The sequence below is a fragment of the Apis mellifera genome, linkage group LG3 (assembly GCF_003254395.2).
Source record: "Apis mellifera strain DH4 linkage group LG3, Amel_HAv3.1, whole genome shotgun sequence".
Classification (NCBI taxonomy): Eukaryota; Metazoa; Arthropoda; class Insecta; order Hymenoptera; family Apidae; genus Apis; species Apis mellifera.
This window is the reverse complement of record NC_037640.1, coordinates 11801846-11822975: the sequence shown is the minus strand read 5'-3', so window position 1 is coordinate 11822975 and position 21130 is coordinate 11801846. Positions and strand designations below refer to the sequence as shown.

Below are 21130 nucleotides of genomic sequence, written 5' to 3'. Positions count from 1 at the left end.
ATCGATCGACATCGTTAATTTTTATATTAAAATGAAAAATTGTGAGCGATCGATGTCCAACACTGGTATTAGGCGACATTCAAGCCATTTTCGTTTCCTTGTTCTCCTCTAAATGAAAAATACAATGTCAAGTAGCGGTACGCACTGTATTGGAAGTGCGTGTTTAACCCAGATCGTTCACGGTACGACACATTGTGCTAGACGTTCTCGATAAGATCGCGAGCATGATGATAGACACTGGCCGCATTGCCGAATCACTGCTCCTTCTAAAGTATAACCATTCGTTTCGTACAAGGATGTGAAATCTTTCTCGTCCTCGTTCTCTATATCTCTTCTTCTTCTTCTTCTTCTTGTATCCGTGGCGAAATTTACTCGACACGCGACCACCGCTATGATCAACGCGTAAGGAGAATCGAGAAAGCGTAACAAACCGCGAGATAATTATTAAGCGATGGGGACGGAATGTAAACAGGAAAAATCTTCGACAAAACTGTGACTCGAGGAAAGAAAAAGTTGACGACTGGTCAAGCTTGAGCGGCGCGTGCTCGTTTCGCGAACAACACATTCCAAGATCGTGATTTTATAGAGATGAGAGTTCTTTAGATTTCTTCTCTGCTTCTTATCGAGAGAAAATAAATTAAATTAAGGATAACTTGTTTGACGATAGCTATCCCGTAAAGAAAACCAGGTGAAAGTGTATCGTACAAATTTTCTAATCGATGATTTTCCATCCGTCTAAAAAAAATAGAAATTTTATCGAGCTACTTACTTATCGAGAAAAAAATAAATTAAATTAAGAACACTCGATATTTATTTCATAAAGAATATAAAAGTATATAAAGACAGGAGAAAGTGCAAATTTTCTATTCGATAATTTTCTATCCACAAAAACTGGAAGTTTCGTCAAACTTTATTACACGCAACGTCTTTCAAAAGATATAGGTTAGGTTAACTTAAGTATATAGATAGGCTGGATATTCTTTTTCTTCTCTGTAAAAACAATAACACTGTTCCGTTAAGAATATATTTATTCGACAGTAGCGGATAAGAGGAAACCTCGAATTTCGAATCACGAACCATAAGTCGTTGCCGGCGCGGAGCCGTAAATTTCGAATACCGTGTAAACCGATTGAACAATGCGACGCCTGACTATGACGCAAATTGTTATCTCGGCAACGTATCGATTCTCCACTTTATTCCTTTCCCGTTGTTGGCCATATGTCACACGATGTGTCGCGTGGTATTGTTTCGAATAGCGACAAAGGGTTCGAAAACCGGTAGCTCTCGTTCGACAAGATGAAGTAGAGAACAGAACGGTAATTACGTTCCTCTAAACGATCCAAGCGCCTCCTGCCTCGGAAACGATAGTTACCGTACAAGGTGTGCCATCTAACAAGCGTGAAAATAAGAAAAAAGATAGGAGAAAACGATACTTCGCCTATCCTATAGATAAATAATGGAACATAATTACTTTATAATAGTAGAATCGAAATTGACGAAACGTAGCGAAGTAAATTTCAATATATATATATAATAATTCTTTAATTAATTCAAACAATGCGAGTGAAATGAAATATTTGAATGAACGAAATTATTTTATCCTAAGTTGAAAATCTTGTATATTCTACTCCTCGCACAATACAATTAATATTTATCACGTTTCACTGGCCCACATTTAACCCACGAAATGCCGGTCCACTATCAACAATCGTCCCATATTTAATGATTGTCGTAATTAATCTTTCACGTAACCACGTGAAAATGCTTCACGAGTATGATGTTACGCCCGCAAACACTCGAGCCGTGGCATGCGGGCACATATGCTCGTGTTACATTTGCATACGCGCGTAACACAGGCCAAGCAAAGACAGGTGTACAACAAAGGGATACCTTGTGTGCGGGCCTTTCCGTATCTCCACGACCTTTTTAAGCCTTGACAACCTGGCTACGTCAACTTTTCGCAATCGGACACGGTAATGCCGTCCACCATTTCCTATCCGGTTTCATCTTTTTCTTTTTCTTTCTTTCTTTTTATTTTTTTTTTTTTTAATGCAATAATATTTAATATTTTTTAATTTATCGCAGAAAATACCATTGGCCAGGTTGAGGTCATAGGCGAAGAGGATTCATCAAGTAATCTTGTAACTAAACGTGTAACATTTCAGAAAACGGTGGATACACATACATCATCGCGATAAGAATGATAAACGATCTGCTTGACATCATGATTTCATACACGGTGACGTAATAGGCGACAACTAATAGTGGCTTTCACCTAAAACATACTGTATTAGTAGACCGCGAATTTTTGTGCAAATATGTATTACATTTGTTGACAAAAGTTGATAAACAGACTTAATCTTTATATTTCTACTTCTCTCTTTATTACGCTTAAACGTATTTAAAGAAACCTTATTTAGTTATCGGTCACGGACTACGATCTTCCAATGTTATTTTTTAATCATTCACGAGAAATACAAATAAATTCGCAATAATAAATGTATTATTCAATCTAACACGCGCAATAATAATTAATTAAATTATTAAACGATGACAAGTTGTTGTTTGAATATTATGAAAAGAAATATTAAAAGATGATTGGGGAAATAAATGAAATTTAATAATAATTAATCGATAATCGTCTTCGTCTCTTCGCAAACGTGGAATAATAAATCATTCTAAACCTGCTAAGCCCGGTATATATGACTTACGATAATATACATGCGTTTTTCCAGTATTCGATCGCGAGTAATCTCCTCGCTCGATCAACTCGTCATTATCATCACCCGTTATCATTGTTCTGCAGGTAACAGCCAGATAACAAGTGGTCTTTACGGTTAGTTCTACGTCCGTACTCCCGGAATGCGGACTTTGTTCCCTGTTCCGCGCTCCCGTATGTACGCGTATATACGATAATAATTTCCATCTTTCTCGTTCGATCGTTGAACCAATGTTCGAGCTCGACATCTTCCAACCGCAAAATTTACGACCGCGCGATAAATCTCGCATCAGTTATTAGTGCGATTTCCACCATGATGGGATAAAGTTTCGAACTTTTCAAGGAAAAAAAAAAAGAAAAAAAAAGAGGGAAACGCAACGAGAGGGATACAAAGAAGGGGGAGGGGGAAGGATCGAGGAAGGATTGCATCGCGACGCAGCGCTCAAGGATGGCTGATTTACATAACAGAGATGGGAGATCTTCCTCGAAACGCGGCTTCGACCCCGTCCAACTCGATTAATTCCGGCCAATTAACACCATATACTGTCAATTACAGATTCGTCGAGTCACGACAACGTGCTCGCCAGGAATTGTTGTACCGTTACTCTCAAACTCGCTTTTACTGATTTACCAATTCCACTTCTCGCCCGTATCCTTTTGTTATCCTTTTCCTATTGTCAATACTCTCTCTCTCTCTCTCTCTCTCTCTCTCTCTCTCTCTCTCTCTCTCTCTCTCTCTCTCCACACACACACACACACACACACACACACACACACACACACACACACACACACACACACACACACACACACACACACACACACACACACACACACACACACACACACACACACACACACACACACACACACACACACACACACACACACCACACACACACACACACACACACACACACACACACACACACACACACACACACACACACACACACACAGTTTCCCTTCTTTTTCTTGCGCGCGCGATTTTTTTTTTCTTTCTCCCTTTAAATTTATTCGAACTTGGAAATTTAAACGTGCGTGCGATTGGCAAGTTGATAATAAACGAATGTGACACGAATAACGTGACCAGCTGTTGTTACGAGTGCATGTATCGAACGTGTGAAAGAGTTTTCTTCTTTTTTTTTCTCTCTCTCTCTCTCTCTCACTGTCATCGAGTGGACGGAGACACGTGTAGAAAGAAATTATCAATGGATTGGTGTTACAAGGGAGAAAAAAGGAAAGGGAAAAATATAAATCGAACAAATTCCATCGCGTCTCGAGATAAATTCCATTCCTACATGTGAAAGTGGAAACTTTGATCGATGGAAAAATAAAGATAGAAATTTTTGAGAAATAATTTTCCATTGAGGAAGATAAGAAGATGTGAAATAATAGAGAAGACGAGGAAAAAAGCAAATCGGAATAAATTCTAATTTTGGATCAATTTGTACATAAAAGAATTCTCTTCTCCGTGTTTGAAAACGCTCTTTCGACAACTGTCGCCTATAATTCGAGCATATCGAAATATTTTTGAATACGAAGATGATCGCCGGATAGGCAGGGGAGACGCACGAGAGAAATTACCTCAACGAGGAGGAATGCGAAACCGCAGGATTTCGATGAATCAGACCCAGAAGCATCTCTCGGCAAAAATTCGTTCCCGACGAGGAGAGAAAAATTCTTGCCTATCTCCTTAACTCGAATTAAATTATCGCGCGATAATTTCGACGATCGATCGATACGATGATCCGTGAGAGAACGAGCGTGGAATAAGTCACAGTTATATCTCGCGTATTAGAGAAAAAGGAATGATATGGAAGAACGGGAAGGGAATAATTGAGAGGGGAAAAAATGTCGTGCAGGAAGAAGATCGATTCGAAGCTTTGGTTCGAATATTCTCAGACGGTAAGGATATTTTATATATATATATATATTGTGTTCGTGCATCGTGATAACGGTTATCCATATCCGCCAGACCTAACCGAGGGCTGACGAACCGGGTTTCTAAGGTAACCGAGTTAATAAATCGATGAGACGTTATCACGACACAGGATTCGAGTTCACTCGTTGCTTCCCGTTGCTCCCTCTTCCCTTTTCTTTTCCTCTTTTTCGCGTCACGTATTTCCTTTCTCTATCGCCTCTCGTATATATAGACGATCTATCAGGAACGAGTCGTTGGATATGCATTTCGATGTTGTCGAAAAATCCTTATTTATTTTATATCCGAAAAAAGCGTGTCATATTCCTAGAGAAAACCTAGCATTTTCACCTTTTTTTTAATAATAATAATTATTCTATTTTTTACCAATTATTTATTATTTAAAATCTACAAGAAGAATAATTTCATTTTTTTTTATTTTATTAATCGCAACATTAATACTAGAACGAATAATTAGAATTACTAAAATTATATAGGATTTTATTAAATCAATATTTAACTCGAAATATTTAATAATAAATAATTTAAATATTATTATTAACAATTATTAATATTGATTATTTTTATTGAAACATATGCATTCCATGTCGTGTTCGAGTGATTGAATAAAAGAGGGAAAAAAAGATTGACAAATTCACCGTATTATTCCTCGAAAATACATTCTTGAACCAATGACCGTGAACGGTCGCCGGAGACTGATACTTAGTTATTTCCAATAATTGCACGTTAATAAATTACGAGGTACAAACAGCGACGAGAACGGTTAGCAATTGGTTGTCGCTGTGTTTCCGTTCGACAATTAAGACGTGGACTTAGGTAAAGGATATCTTAGGGGGAAAAAGTAAAAACTCGTAGAAAAAAAAGTGGCGAAGCTATAGGAGCGAGAAGGTCTCGACGACGAAGTCGTTAAGAAGGCAATTGCACAACAAGGCGGGCCAGGCGCCGACCGGTAGAATCTCGTTTTCTAGGACAATCGGCGTTCCGGGCGTACGGGAGAACGATCTTGTTCGGGACAAGATCAAGAACGACCGTATTCGTATCGATAACATTCCAACGACACTGATATCTGCTATCCTGAAACGAAGAAATACTCTGCTATGAACGGTACTTTATACACGTACGTATAAATCCGATGATTAAAATGCTATTAGCTCGATTAGCTTCTCTTAATCTTGGAAAAATTTATAAAGGGAGATCTGAAATAATTTTTGTATCGGTTAACGAAAGAGATATGTATTGGAAGTGAAACGTTTATATTTTCGTATTATATTGAGAAAGAAAAAAAAAAAAAAAGTTAAAATTTTTTGATCCAAGATTTAGAATTTTATGGAGATTTTTTTTAAAATTGCTACAACGATTCGAGAATTCGAAAAAGTATTGAAACACTCTCAATCACGCTGTAACAGGGAAGACTATTCGAGTCAGCTGTTCCTTGGCTCGCAATAACACGTAGGTGGATACATGTTAGCTCTATAATTTACCTGGAAAAAGAAAAACATGTCGCAGGCGCATTCTCATTATGCGTGGTCTATCGATGGTCCTACCTGTTTTCATCCGATCACAAACGAGTTGCATAGAAAAAGTGCGCTCAAACATTTATGTACGCGTGCACGCGGAACAGGACTCTTTCTCTCTCTTTACCTGCTTTTCTTACTTTCTTCCTTCTCCCCGTCTGACTCTCTGACTCAGGGCTGCATCTAGTATTCACGATTCTCCAGCTTTTCATTAACTATCTATTGGACAAGTGAAAGAAATTTTTTTATTACTAGTATAAAAAAATTAAGAAACGCATTATTTTTAATGTATTTTTTTTATCTTTGTAACACGATTCATTTTTTTTTCTTTTATTTCCAAAATTTATAAATCTCAAATATATTTCGAATATTTTGAAAATAAAATTACATAAGTGTTTAGAATAGTATAATGAGAATCATCGAGAAATAAAAAATCAAAATATTACGATAATTAAATAATAAATTTTTATTCTTAGAATATTAAAAGTAAGCATATAAATTATGATTGATTAATTAAAAAAAAAAAAAACAAATATATTTCTATCTATATCTTGTTCAACTTTCTCAATTTTGTTATAGTTGATGAGAAAATAGTTTTCGAAATCCGAGTCTGCTTCAACCCTCTCCCTACCATTCTTCACTCCCTCTTGGGCCTAACTGCCCACTCGCCGACTGACCAGTTCGTAACCAAAGTTCGTCTTGCTTACATTCCGTTTCCGTCGCATCCTATTCCTATCTTCTTGTAGCGTATCGATCGTGAATGCACAATTTGGTGAAGTTTATCAAAGTGAAGGAATAAAGCCACAATTCTCTCGTAATTTGGAAAAATAATCAAAGTAGTTTTAGAATTCGAAGTGCAATATGTCAGGTACGCAAAAACGTTCGTTCATTTGCGCTACCGTTCGGAAAGATTCGGTGACCTTCGGCAGGCTACGGCTGTTCTCGGGAGCACTCGTAACCGGCATCCTCGAGGAGGCGACGCACAACAGATGCCTCGAGGATCAGTGACAGAATGTTATGTCGAAATCAGGTGAAATTTGGTTGATTCGTGTGTGATTGTGTGAAAAAGCTCGGACATATATCATGCCGGTCACGTGCCCACATATTCTTAGTAAAATCGGATAAGTGTACTTCATTGCAAAACAGGAGAATTTAAGGTAAAGATGTGTAGGATTTAATATAGAGAATAATATACGAATAGTTTTTTAAATTGAATATTAATATATGTGATAGTTTCTTAAATATTGAAGATCTTTAATTTTAACTAAATATTTGATTTTTACGTTCTATGTGATCGATGAAATAAATATTATAAAATAAACAAGGCGCCTAATATACGCCTATAAAAAAAAAAGAAAATTGAATTACGCGCTCTTACAATGATGTAATAAGGATGCATTTGATTGGTAATTTCTTACGCTCGCAATCAAATTATAACGGGTATATGGCAATTTTTTTTAAATGAGCAACGGTATAGAAAAAGGCATACGTAAAGTATGTCGCGGACTTATTTCAACACGACCTACTACGTCTACCGGACGATGAATCAGTCATTCTTCAAAGACGTTTTCATCGAAGGTCTGGTTGCAGCCTTTGTAAAATCATCCATTGTTTACTCCAAACATAGCGATTGCATATTGAATAACATTACAATAACGATTGAAAGGTGCTAATATGAAAAATCGATGATTATATCACATTTATATTAATCTAACTTGTACATATGTAATGTAATGAAATTTATTAAAGCGTCGATATTCTTTAAATAGTACGAATAATTATTACATGATTTGTAATAAGATAGCCTGATGCAATCAATGAAGGTTGTTTAAACAATGACACAATTCTACACGTGTGATCGTAAGAACTTCTATGTATGCATCCTTGACTTACAAAATGAGAAATTTTTATTCTTTCGTGCTGAAAAATCTTTTGAAAAATCATTTTTAAATTAAAGATCAGATATTTTGTTAAAAATAAAGTTGAGACTTTTTGTCATTACTCTTAATTATTTTTTAACAAATTGCGATATTTACGAATCTTTTGAATATACAAAATCAAGAGAAATGTGATTACGTGTACTTCTTTCGTGCAATAATTATGGATCTCTATTCGCCCGTTACATCGTAACACCGGAGAAAGTATGCTTTTAAGTTATTATTGAAAAAGAGAATGCAACGTTGACGTCACTTGAGAAAAAAATATTCCAATCTGCATTCTTTTGATATTCGAAATCCAAATCCATGTGTGGATTGAATCGAGGAAAGAAATATATTTACAAAAAGGAAGCTGAAGTGACATATATCAACTCTGCTGACCTCTGTATTTATTTTCGGAAAGAATTCGACGAATGCAGGATATATTAAAGGAAATAACTGTACCGACGCGAAGTATATCTCATTATGTGGCAACCAGTTCATTTGTTGACCTCCTATCGTACATACACCACCATGGACCGAAAAACCGGACAACTTGGTCAAGAACGGAGAAAGTCGCGCAGCATACTTTTCCATCACCTCCGTGAACTACTTTGAAACTCAAATTGAACGTGGGTGTCAAATTTTTTAAAAGATACACGCACGTCTATAAGTTTTGTCGATAAAGAAGATTGCGATATCGAATTTGAGAAGAGAAAGATTTAAAATATGTTGCGTTATATTTCCTGAACAAACATTTTGTCCTAGTAACCTAACCTAACAAAATTCCTAGTAACTTAACCTAATAATATTCGACTCGAATATTATAACAAGCTTCTTAAGAATTCGTTATCCTCTGGCAATTTATCGTACATTAAATTTTAATTCATGTAATTGAATTCGATTGAATTGCATGAATAAATCAATATTCTCTCTTTTTTTCTTTCATAATCGATGCGTTACGATTAGTTACAGTACACGAGGCCGCGACGTTTGCCCGTTTATTAATTTCATCGGCATTCAGGACACAGGCGTTTCATCAAATTGCGCTTTCTAAATATGTATTACATTAAATATTATTCCTCATGATTATCGGTATTCGTGGAATACGAATAATTCGTATGGATTGGGAAAATCGACGTGTTCGGTGTCACGTGTACCGGAACCGGAATTTGCATACCATCTTAAATTGCTATGTCGTAATCTTGAACATTTAGAGAGGCTATACATACTTGCTAGTTATATTACACTAGTTACGTAACCGCGCAAATAAGTTTGAAACAATGTGATATCTCGACCAATTAATTCCTTTCATAATTCAAGTAATATCCTTTGCATCTTTCGTTATGATATACGTATTATAATTTTATAATACTAACGTATGTATATATTTTACGTTGTATTAAAATTGAAATACGAAAATTTTACTATATATCAAATTTATTTTTCTTATTGTTAGATGAAACCAATTTCTAATGTATTTGTAAAATATTTTTTTTTAAAAATAAGAATTTTTATTTACATTTTATTTTTTTTTAATTTGTATTATAGAATACACAATTGAAATTAAAATTCAGAATCAACCAAGTGTAGTTATACGATAACTAACCAATCTTAAGTTACTCGTAAATTGCTGATTGTAGAAAAAAGATGTTCAAACATAACTTGCATAATTCTCAAGGACGAGCATAGCAAGATAATTTTATGTCTTTAGATACATCATCTTTTTTACCGACTTATGATAAGTATTTTTTAAAAATAAATATTCATCATTTAATTCTTAAATTAGCAAAAAAAATATAAAAACGTCTTTGGAAATATTTTTATTATCGTTGTTATAAATACAGTTATCTATATATAACCTGTTACATTTCACTAGAATTTTATCTTTCTAGTGCAGACATAAACCGATAAAATTTTTACACGATATAACATAAACAGCTACTGCTTTAACGATAAAGATTTTTTAAAGTAAAAAATAAAAATATTTCGATATTTCGCAATCTACTAGATAATACACATTTATTTCTCTCACAAAAATTCGAATTATTGCAATTTATATAATTCTAGTCTCGAGCTAGTAACTTTTTCGATACGAATTTCCGGATGACACTAGAAGTTCGCAAAATAAGTGGCAAAAATTCGAAGAAGAAGAATTGAGGGAAAAAAAATCTCGATCGATTAATAGATCGATAGATTTATCGATACAAATTGTCTCGAGAAGAAGACGAATAGGCCGAATCAGTTGGGGAATTCCAAACGGTGGATATTACTTTTCACTCCGTGATGAAACGAAGAAAACGGCGAAGCGTGAATGCATTTCTCGCGGCACATCGGCCACCGTATAATTACACCTTGTACAGAGCCGCGAAAATTTGCTGCTTCCTGCGATCTGCCTCTGCCTCCATAAATTCACCGCGTTGGCTCGCTGCCAGCTTTATTACACCACTGACACAACGTTTTCGAGACCCACCACCAGAGCCGCAACACAGTTCTAGTTGAACGCGAAACAAAACCATTTCCCCCCTTCGTTCTGTTATTACGTTTCACTGTTGTTTTAGAGAGACGAGGCCTTCTTCTATAGACGGCCCCTATCCCGCGCTCAACTGCCATTTACTTTCGAATAAACGCTTCTTTAACTAGCACGCGATAGGTGTTCTTTTATTCTTAAAACGCTTCTCTTTGACCGTGCAACGATGGGGAGTGGATTGTTGCTAACGTTGTTGGAACGTCATAAATTTTATAACGCGAAAGGAAAGAAAGATAATATTTGAGAGAACGTGCGTGTAAAAATGAACGATATAGTTGGAGCAATATTTTTTAAAAAAGAAATATTTAAAATATTATCGTATTATTATTTTTTCTTTTACATTGCAAAATCAATTTTTGATCTCGTAGTTACGGGATTATTTTTTAACGATAGTTTTCTAATATAGATGTTATTAACAAAGTTTAAAGGTTTGATAAATCGATTTCAGAAATTTGTGAAGCGAGCTAAACGCTGTTGGTGCAAATTAACTGTCAAAGTTTTTAGAATTTATACGTGTATTGGGATATTTCATGAAGTGAAAATAATTTCACCTTTGTTGTTGTATCGGTGTTGTATCCCGTCGAAACTTTATAGTTAAATAAAGAACTGAAACGCGTTCGATCCATATTTGCTCACTTACTTAGACCCATTTTGCTTATAAAATATTTCGAATCGTGTGAAAAATCGTGTTCGAACTCGATACAAATATTTTGATCATTAAATTAAATTTTAACAAACCTTCTCCCTTTTCGAATAAAATCGTATTAGAATTCGATACAAATATTTTTTATTTTTTATAAAATACTCCTTTTTTCGAATACAAATATTTCGATTACTAAATTAAATTTTAATAAACCCTTTTCGAAAATCGTATTAGAATTCGATACAAATATTTTTTATATAAATTCTTTCTTCTTTTTTAAATATTTGAATTAAATTTTAATAAATCCTCCCGTCTTTCGCTAAAACATGATCAATGACATTAATAATAAATTCGAATATTGTTTATCGTTGCCTAAGTGTCCTTGAAACGAAATGTCCGGAAGTGGAAACTCCCACCATAAATTTCCTTGCCGCGATTCCGTTATCTTGAAGCGCACTTTAATTGAAAAGACGCGTTCTCGTTCTAGTCGCGATTAGCATTTCGTGATTTAATTGCGCGCTCGAGCCTCGTCGATACGATTTTTACACCACTCGATAATATTGAATCGATCGATTTTATTATTAACAAGAATCGATTTAACAAGAAGAGGAAAAATTTAATTTAACAGCGATTACAACTATATTTACGATGATTTTTAGTCGACGAATTCAATCGTCCCGTTTGAAGAATAAAATAGACTCTTTCGGCAAAGAATTCGAACAATGGAATCCCCTTTTTATATCGCCTGGCTTCTTCCTTCCTTTCTCTCTTTCTCTCTTTCTCTTTTTTTTTTTCGTCTGTTTGGCTTGCCAATTCCTGCAGGTCAGGTCCTTCCGGTCCTTCGTCTACACCTGGATGAATTCCAAAGTTTCTGCCCCGGAGTCAGCCTTCGACATTTTTTTGTGCGTTAACAAAGCGAAGGGTCCATCTTTGTTCGTTCGTTTCTTTTCTCGTTCGATCATGCGCAAATCATTTCATCGTCACCTTATCTCTAAATATTACTAGATTTAGAGTCTAGTGAATTTTTTATTGCATATACGCGAAATATATAAATTATACACTTGAACCAATAATAATCAACCATTAATAATAATAATTCGATATTTTATTTAAATATTTTATTCAATATTCAATTTTGATTATTCGTAGACAAATATATTTCTATAATCGATGATAATAATAATAATAATAATACAATATTTTTAGATTGAGATTTTCACATAAATAAAAAAAAAAAAAAACAAGCTTGTCTAATGGTCAAATTGTTTTCCAGATGGAAACCGAGGTGCGGACGCTCAAGCAAGAGCTGGTTCGTACCCAAGAGGCCCTGAAGGTGGCCACAAAGAAATGCCGTGATCTGGTGAAAGAGCTGGACAATCGCACCACGAGTCACGAGTCCGAGAGGAGTCTTCGGGATCAACAGTTGTCGCGTATACTTCGCGCTCTGCTGGTGCTCGAGGCCCGGCTCAAGCAGGAGCAGAAATCGATCAGGCAGCTGCTGTGCGAGAAGGACAACGTGATCAGGAATCAACAGCTCGAAATCGCGAGGCTGAGACGTTACACCAAGAATTACATCAAATGTAAACGCGAACAGACGCTTGGCAAATCGTCCATGAAGGTCGAAACGGCGACCGATATCGAGAACAACGATCTTCAAACGTCCAACGTCGATGTAAGTTTTTTTCAATTTCCTCGATCGATTTCATCGTTCGATAATTTAATTGTATCGCGTTTAAACTAACCTTATTTTTCGATCACAGTGACGATGAAATTCCAAATGTATCTTCGTAAGTCAATATTTTATACTGATTTCTTTACAAATCTTGTTTTTTCTTTTCTTTTCGATAATAATAATAATAGTAATCGTCAACGAAGTAAACTTAACCTTAATCTTAATCGTGTTGATTTGAACTAACGTTATTTTTCGAATATAGTGACGATGAAATTCCAAATGTATCTTTGTAAGTCAATATTTTATACCGATTTCTTTACAAATCTTGTTTTTTCTTTTCTTTTCGATAATAACAATAATAGTAATCGTCAACGAAGTAAACTTAACCTTGATTTAAACTAATGTTACTTTTCGATCATAGTGACGATGAAATTCCAAATGTATCCTTGTAAATTAATATTTTATACTGATTTCTTTACAAATCTTGTTTTTTCATTTCATTTCGATCATTTCATTTGAAGTAAACTTAACCTTAACCTTAATCTTAATCGTATCGCGTTGATTTAAACTAACGTTACTTTTCGATCACAGTGACGATGAAATTCCAAATGTATCTTTGTAAGTCAATATTTTATACTGATTTCTTTACAAATCTTGTTTTTTCTTTTCTTTTCGATAATAATAATAATAGTAATCGTCAACGAAGTAAACTTAACCTTAATCTTAATCGTGTTGATTTGAACTAACGTTACTTTTCGATCATAGTGACGATGAAATTCAAAATGTATCCTTGTAAATTAATATTTTATACTGATTTCTTTACAAATCTTGTTTTTTTCATTTCATTTCGATCATTTCATTCGAAGTAAACTTAACCTTAATCTTAATCTTAATTGTATCGCGTTGATTTAAACTAATGTTATTTTTCGATCATAGTGACGATAAAATTCCAAATGTATCCTTGTAAATTAATATTTTATACTGATTTCTTTACAAATCTTGTTTTTTCATTTCATTTCGATAATAACAATAATAGTAATCGTCAACGAAATAAACTTAACCTTGATTTAAACTAATGTTACTTTTCGATCATAGCGATGAAATTCCAAATGTATTCTTGTAAATCAATATTTTATACCGATTTCTTTACAAATCTTGTTTTTTCGTTTCATTTCGATAATAATAATAATAACAATCGTCAACAAAGTAAACTTAACCTTAACCTTAACCTTAATTTTAATCTTAACCTGTTCATTTTAGGTTAGCTCGAGGCAGGATTGCAGTATTAGTAAAGACATTCAGAATTTGAAATGCGAGATAATCACGAAACTGAATCCGTTAGAAGTACCTGTTGCGCTCGACGACCTGGACAGGGGGGTGAAGAAAACGCACAGCTTTGCCGGGAGCGACATCTCGAAAACAAGTCTGACGAGCAGCGAGAATACGGATGTGTCGATTATCACGACCACCACGGAGGGCAGTCCCTCGTTGCTCAGCACCGAAGGTTTTTGCGAGGGTGAGAGCACCGACGTATCGCCAAGTTCCACGTTGAATAAATCCAATAGGTGTACGCCGACAATGGTTACCGACAGCGAGAACGAGACCACGATGATATACGACGACGACGACGACGACGAGGAGGAGAAAACGATGATTATGGAGAACGGTTGTAAATTGTCGAAGAAAAAGTTGGGGATCGGCAGGGATCGGAGAACGCAGAAAGCGTTGAAGGAAATGGACGTGATCGAATCGACGAATATCGCGAGGACAGAGAGCAAGGACGATGGGATGGATTGTAATTTCGCGTCGGGAGATGAACAGGAGAGGGAACAGGAACCTATTTACGTAAATTCTTTCAACGAGACAAATTCGAGGAACCATGCGGAAAATGTAATCGCGCCGAAGATGAACGAGGATTATAGTAATAATAACGGCAACAGTAATAATACCGGGAACAATAATAATAGTATGTGAGTATTTGTTTCTTGAAAAAAATGTAAGCATAAATGCAAACAATGTTCGTTATTTACTGTATATATATATATATATTAATTATTGTAAAATTAATATTCATAATTGTATTTGCATAGATCCTTGAAAATGGAAATGGAAGAGCATAACGTGGAAGATACCAGCGGGAACTGGTATAGCGATCCTGACGAAGATAAAATGAACGATGATGTTTTCAGGCAGCATAGCATGTATCGACCGAATAGCAATCATAATTCCGTTTTGGAATGCGTTAATCAGATCCTCTTGCGTGATATGGAGGACGAAGAAAACATTCTTTCAATGTCCAGAAGATTTAAGCATCGAGGGAGAATTGTACGGTTTCAACCGGCTAAATTGTCGGACATCGAGTCGGTAGGATCTGAAATGGAAAGGAAAAACTCCGAAGAAGGTATCATAGAAAAAGAATCGGTTGACAACGAGTTCACCGATGTTCCTACCAACAGTTTCGAACCTACTGCTACGGAAGACGAGTTTGGAATGAGCCTTACCCAAAGTGTTTCAACTTCAAACGTTACAACCACAATCACGAATCACGTCGAGTCGAGTCTTGAGGAAGAATCGGAAGAAGCAAAAGCTATTCCAATTGTCATTATAGAGCCAAAGATCAAGATGGAAGAAACGAGACACGCAGCTTTCCAATCTTCGCAAGTATCGCAAAAGATCAAAACATCCGTAAACGCCTCGAATCCGCCTTTGAAATTGGAACGAATCGAGGAAAAGACTTGTTTACAGATGTCTACAAAGGGACTAACTATAGCAAAAAATTTAGATTACGAGGATATCGAATCGCTCCCGGAAATTATATCACCACCTCCTAAAACACCTCCTGCCTTGCCCCCGAAACCACAGTTTAAAAATAACACGTTGATCTTGAAAAAAATTCCTAGTCCTTCGTTTCTGATCGATGAGACACGAAAGAAACAACAACTTCTTGAATCCGGTTCGTCTGAACACAGCAAGAAGATATTTGGCTTTATATCCTCTCCTTTAAAATCTACAGGGATTAATGTATCGTCTGCAAGAAGCTTAAATTTCGATGATACGACTAATAAAGGTACAGGAAACAACGAAGAAGGGAACTTCTGGAAGAACAGATTCAACAATGTTCGATCCTCCTTTCAAACGCGTCAGAACCACGAAATTAGTGGAGAACAAATGCGAAAAATACCCAAAGTCACCAATATTGTTCGCCATTTTGAAGAGTTTAAAATTGGTGGTGATTCGGAAGATCAAGCAAAGAAACGCACGAAAACGAAGGAGAAACACGTCCATTCGGAATTCGATCAAGAATTTGATATTAGACAAAATTTTGAGGAATTCAATTTGGATGAATGTGATCTATCAGATGATCCAGATAGACCGGAAGGCGATGGATCGGAAAGACTTGGCAATCTTGGGGTAACAATTAGTCAGAATGAGAAAACTGCTGCAACCAAAGACAATAATAATGTTCCTCTTGCTGCGAGCAATTCGAATAGCGGTTACGATCACTTTCTAGAAGCAACAGGTCTTAGCAACAAATCCATACTGACTCCCTCAAGGTTATTGAGTAATCATAAGAGCATGTTAAAGCCGAAAGATGTAAAATATAAGAACAAAATCAAAGCAACAGCGGTTATGGAAAAACATGGTGTTTCCACAACGAATACTACACATGTTAGACATTGGACAGGCCCATTTGTCTGACGATTGGCACAAGTTTTTCCAAAAAATCTATTCCGACAAGAAACACCCGACGAAAGAAGATAAATTAGACAAATATGATCTATATTAACGAAAGTTGAAAGAAACCGTGATTCAAACGAAATTCTTCTTTGTACATGAAATATATAATTTCGTGTAAATTATTATTAATATTTTCTTTCCTCTTTTTAATATTTTATCAAATTTTTTGTTATTAAAGAAATTGAAAGTTAATTTATTTAATTAAATTTGAAAAATACTTTTATGTATTGTATATTTTAATGAAATATGTCCTACTTATTTAAAATATTAATACGATTGACAAAATAATTAATTGAATGATAATTGACAATATTATACATACATTAATATTTAGTTCTTTCGCTGTAAATTGCAATTAGTACTTTATTTACTATGGAAATGTTTTTATGAAAACGTTTTTATTTTATTTTCTACTGAAAATCCTGAATAAAAAATTGAAAATGTTAAATAAATAATATTGTTATATTGTATGAAATGAAACAAATAGACAAATTCATTATAATAAAATATGATTATATAAATTTAAATTATTATGTTTTTACTTTAACCCGTAATTACACTCGTGTTATATAACACTGTATATAATTTACAAAATTTACAAAATTTTAAATATTTCAATTGATCGTTATTTAAATTTTGTGATATTTAAGAATCCGTATATATATAATTATTAATTAATTATTTGTTGAAATTTAAATAGTATAAAAGCAAATCATATGTATTTTGTAAAAAGATTAAATATACACAATGACAAAAATCAGTTCGAGGATAAAAATAAAAAAATGTATTTTTTTTCGGAAATAAAATTAAAAATAATTTTATTGAAAGATTTTTGCGTTTGATTAAGAAATAGGAATACACCAGTATAATATTAAGTATTTTATGACGATTTATAAACAACTAGAACATATGATACAATTATATATAATTTCTACTACCTATAAAAATACAACGCAACTCTATAAAAATACAACGCTAACTGTCACTGGTATCAAAATCTAAATAGAATATGGAAGAAAAAAGTACTTTGGAAAATGGACAATATTTAAATTCAAACATTTCATCGGTAAATGTTTTAAAAGGATTCCATTTTCGCAGATTAGTATGAATCATTCGTTCAGGCACTCTATTACACTTGGCTAGTGCTACATTATCAATACAAATGTATAGACATAGCTGAAAAATTGCATGAAGAATCACACAATTAATTTGGCACAGTGGTTTCTTCAAGTTTCTCTCTCTGCACGAAAGTCATAAAAAAACTAAACAAAAAAAAAATAAAATAAAGAATAAGAATATTAAATGTATTAATTAATATTTAATGTATTAATAATATATTAATAATTAATATAAAAATGTATTATTATATATTTTAATCTTACCTCTTTATCCAAATTTTCTTGAGTCCAAATTTTAATTACAGGAAGTTTATTCTGTAAACGATTAATTGTAAAAAAAACATAATGAACATGAAAATACAAATTTTTGTAAAAATAACTTACAGTAGAAGAATCAGAATGAACACTAAGACGTGAATTTAGAATAAATGGAACTCCATCTAAATCAGAAGATCCTGGCAGTGTACCATAAATTGATGTAGATCCAGTAATTATTGACGTAGGAGGTTGTGGAGCAGGTCTAGTTGGTCTAATTCTTGCATTAGGATTCAAAATTTCATAATCTCTATCATCAGATTCTTCTATATCCTTTCCTCCACTTCCACTAATTTGTGGATAAACCCCATTTGTAGGTTTTGGTGGTCTTTCAGGAGGTATTCTATGGGATGTTCCATTTGATGAATTTGGAGAAACACTTTGAAGTAAACTAGATAAAATATAGTATATAATAATTATTATATGAGAATATTATATAAATATATTCTAATCCTAATTTCTAAAATAAAATGATTCATACTCTATATTAACATATGATTGTGAATTTGAATTTTCATTTACAATATCCACAGTTTTATAGCAAACACAAACTCCATTGATAATACTGAAAAAAAATAAAGATAAAATAATTAAATTTTTATAAAATTTTAACATATTTATATATATAAATATATATATATATATATACCCAGCAGCAATAAATCCGTTTGGTGCCATTTTGGATGTATTATAAACTTTATGTATAAGTCTACTACATATGATAATATCAGTAACTGCTTTTGAGCATAATTCTTTATTTTTAATTTTATAGCACACCTGCTTTTTTCTCCATGCTTTCTGCACTAAAATTCATTACTGCAATGTATTAAATGAAAATATTTTTTTAATAAGTGATATATTAATCACTCTTACGTATGCTCACTTGAATCTACAGTGTAAGAAATTATGCTGTATCCTTCTGGAGGAGTATCTCGTTCATTAATGACTGCTATATCTTCAACAACACACTGAGGTAAACCTTCAGTCTTTGAAAAACATATATATCTACCTTTTTTTTTAATAAAAAGCCCACTTTCTCTCCATAAATCAGCATCAGTATCTTGATCATACGTTCTTGATACCTAATAGTAAAATAATAATCCATAATTTTGATTATTTTGTGATATTAATAAATAAAATTTAAAAATAATTATTTGAATTAAAAATTTAAATTAATAATGTAAATAATTATATGTAAAATAATTAATTTAAAAATATTTTTATAAACATTAAATAAAATATGATAAAAAATATAAATATAATATTCTCTTATAACATACCACTGTAAAATTTGGTGGACATTTATCTATATCTTCAACAACACTAATGGCTGTGATTGGTCTATCATCAGGTAGCACTGATGATAACTGATGAACCAACATCTTGTTGCAATTAGTCTTTTTAGACATTATTGCAAGGCTGTTAAAAATATATATATGTGTATATGTAACTACCTTTGTTTCCTTTTCTTAATACATATTAATTTACAGATATTAAAATGTTTAATTAATTAATTTAAATTTACAGATATAAAATATTAAAATGTTATTTTGTGTATAAAAATTATAAATTAATAGCTATAATCTTCTAATTTACAGATTTTATAATATATTTATTATAAAAAATTAGTTTTGTTAGATCGATTATGAAACAATTTGATATTGAATATCACAGAAATGAAGAAAAAAAAAATAAACAATTCATATAATCGCATAATTAATATCATAAAATATAAAAAATATATTTCAAATATCTTAAATTCTTAAATTCTTCTATCTATTTAATTCATTATATCTTGATTCATCAAAAATGCGAATAATATAAGTATATGGATTTCCCTTACTTTATCTTGATGACCTAATTTCGATCGGTAAAAAAATTTAAAGTAAAAATTTATAGTAAAAATTATTTTTAATAAATAAATGTCAATTAGACAATAGTTTAGAAATGATAATCTTCAAATGAATAGTAATGAATAATAAAAACGAATTCTTATATTATTTATACGTTATATATAGATATAGATATATTTATATTACATATATATAGATATATTATATTTAATATAATTAATTTGTTAAATACTTACAGTAAGTAATCATTATATTTAATAATTATCAATCATTTACACTATTTTTCTTAATTTAGTTACCTTTGTAAATTTTGCACGATACAAATTTACAAATTCCGTATATTTGTTATGTTATTTGTCATACTTTTAATTAACAAATCAATAAATCTCAATAGAACAAGATAACAATTTACGATCGAGTCACGATTGACTCGTATTTCCTTTGACACGCAATCGTATTCTTTGAAAGATTTGTTCGTAATACTGTAGAACGACTAATTAATAAACAAGGGGGAAGGAAAGAACTAAGGACTGAAGAGAGAAACGGAATAGAACAACAAAAAGAGAGAAATAAACCTATTGAAAGGAAGATAAACGTGTGTGTATATGTATATATATGTATATACAATCAATTGTTCCTTCACTATTAAGTACTTTACATTCACATATTTTTAAATGATACTAACTAAAAAACCGATAAGATAGCCACCGAAGCTCATAAATAATGACACTCATAAGAATTGCTTTCCTCCTTTGTTTTTTCATTGAATGTTTTAACTAAATTGATATCATTTCGACTACCACCATAACCATAATAACTGCCATCTTAACTGACTAGGGTAGTGTGTTCAATAAGCTAACCTCTGTTTCCGTTTCTTTTCTGCCGTGAAACGTTACGGCGTTTTTCTTCGTCCTTTCTATAAGATTTCTTCTTGTCAGATGTTTACTTAATCATATATATTCAGGTTTAAAATGATCTAATCCGTCCTCCAAGCAATAAGAAAATGCATAAAAATCGTACACCACTCTCTTATCAGCATACTTATTGTTTAATTTATTTGTAAAAAAATATGTACACAATAAAATTTAAATGTATAATACTATAATATTTTTTCCATGACCATGGCACTCACAGCAGCTTTGATACTGAAAGAAACATCATGGCGTCTTG

The 21130-nt window shown here is 33.0% G+C and overlaps 2 protein-coding genes and 1 long non-coding RNA gene across 13 annotated transcripts in view; 1 reads left to right on the top strand and 2 right to left on the bottom strand.

The window, feature by feature from the left end:
- LOC724886 (uncharacterized) overlaps positions 1–17184 on the top strand; it is a 41373-nt gene extending 24189 nt beyond the window's left edge. For 2 of the 8 annotated variants that reach the window (XM_006568385.3, XM_006568388.2), the window contains exons 2-4: positions 12538–12936; positions 14197–14906; positions 15027–16796. In XM_006568385.3, coding sequence (XP_006568448.1) covers positions 12538–12936; positions 14197–14906; positions 15027–16635 — 2718 coding nt within the window. In that variant the 3' untranslated portion in view covers positions 16636–16796. 8 annotated transcript variants of the gene reach the window in all.
- LOC102654351 lies at positions 5965–6935 on the bottom strand. The gene is made up of 3 exons (XR_001702301.2): positions 6807–6935; positions 6206–6394; positions 5965–6142 (listed from the first exon to the last, which is right to left on the bottom strand). It is a non-coding gene; the product is annotated as an uncharacterized LOC102654351 (long non-coding RNA).
- A 285-nt stretch (positions 17185–17469) lies between the features above and the next one.
- On the bottom strand, positions 17470–21105 carry LOC551408 (uncharacterized). 4 transcript variants are annotated; one of them, NM_001112672.2, is given in 8 exon segments: positions 17470–17936; positions 18057–18107; positions 18177–18498; positions 18589–18672; positions 18757–18910; positions 18991–19189; positions 19388–19526; positions 20821–21105. In NM_001112672.2, coding segments are annotated over 7 exon segments (975 nt in total). In that variant the 5' UTR covers positions 19517–19526; positions 20821–21105; the 3' UTR covers positions 17470–17900.
- Between the last annotated feature and the right edge of the window lie 25 nt (positions 21106–21130).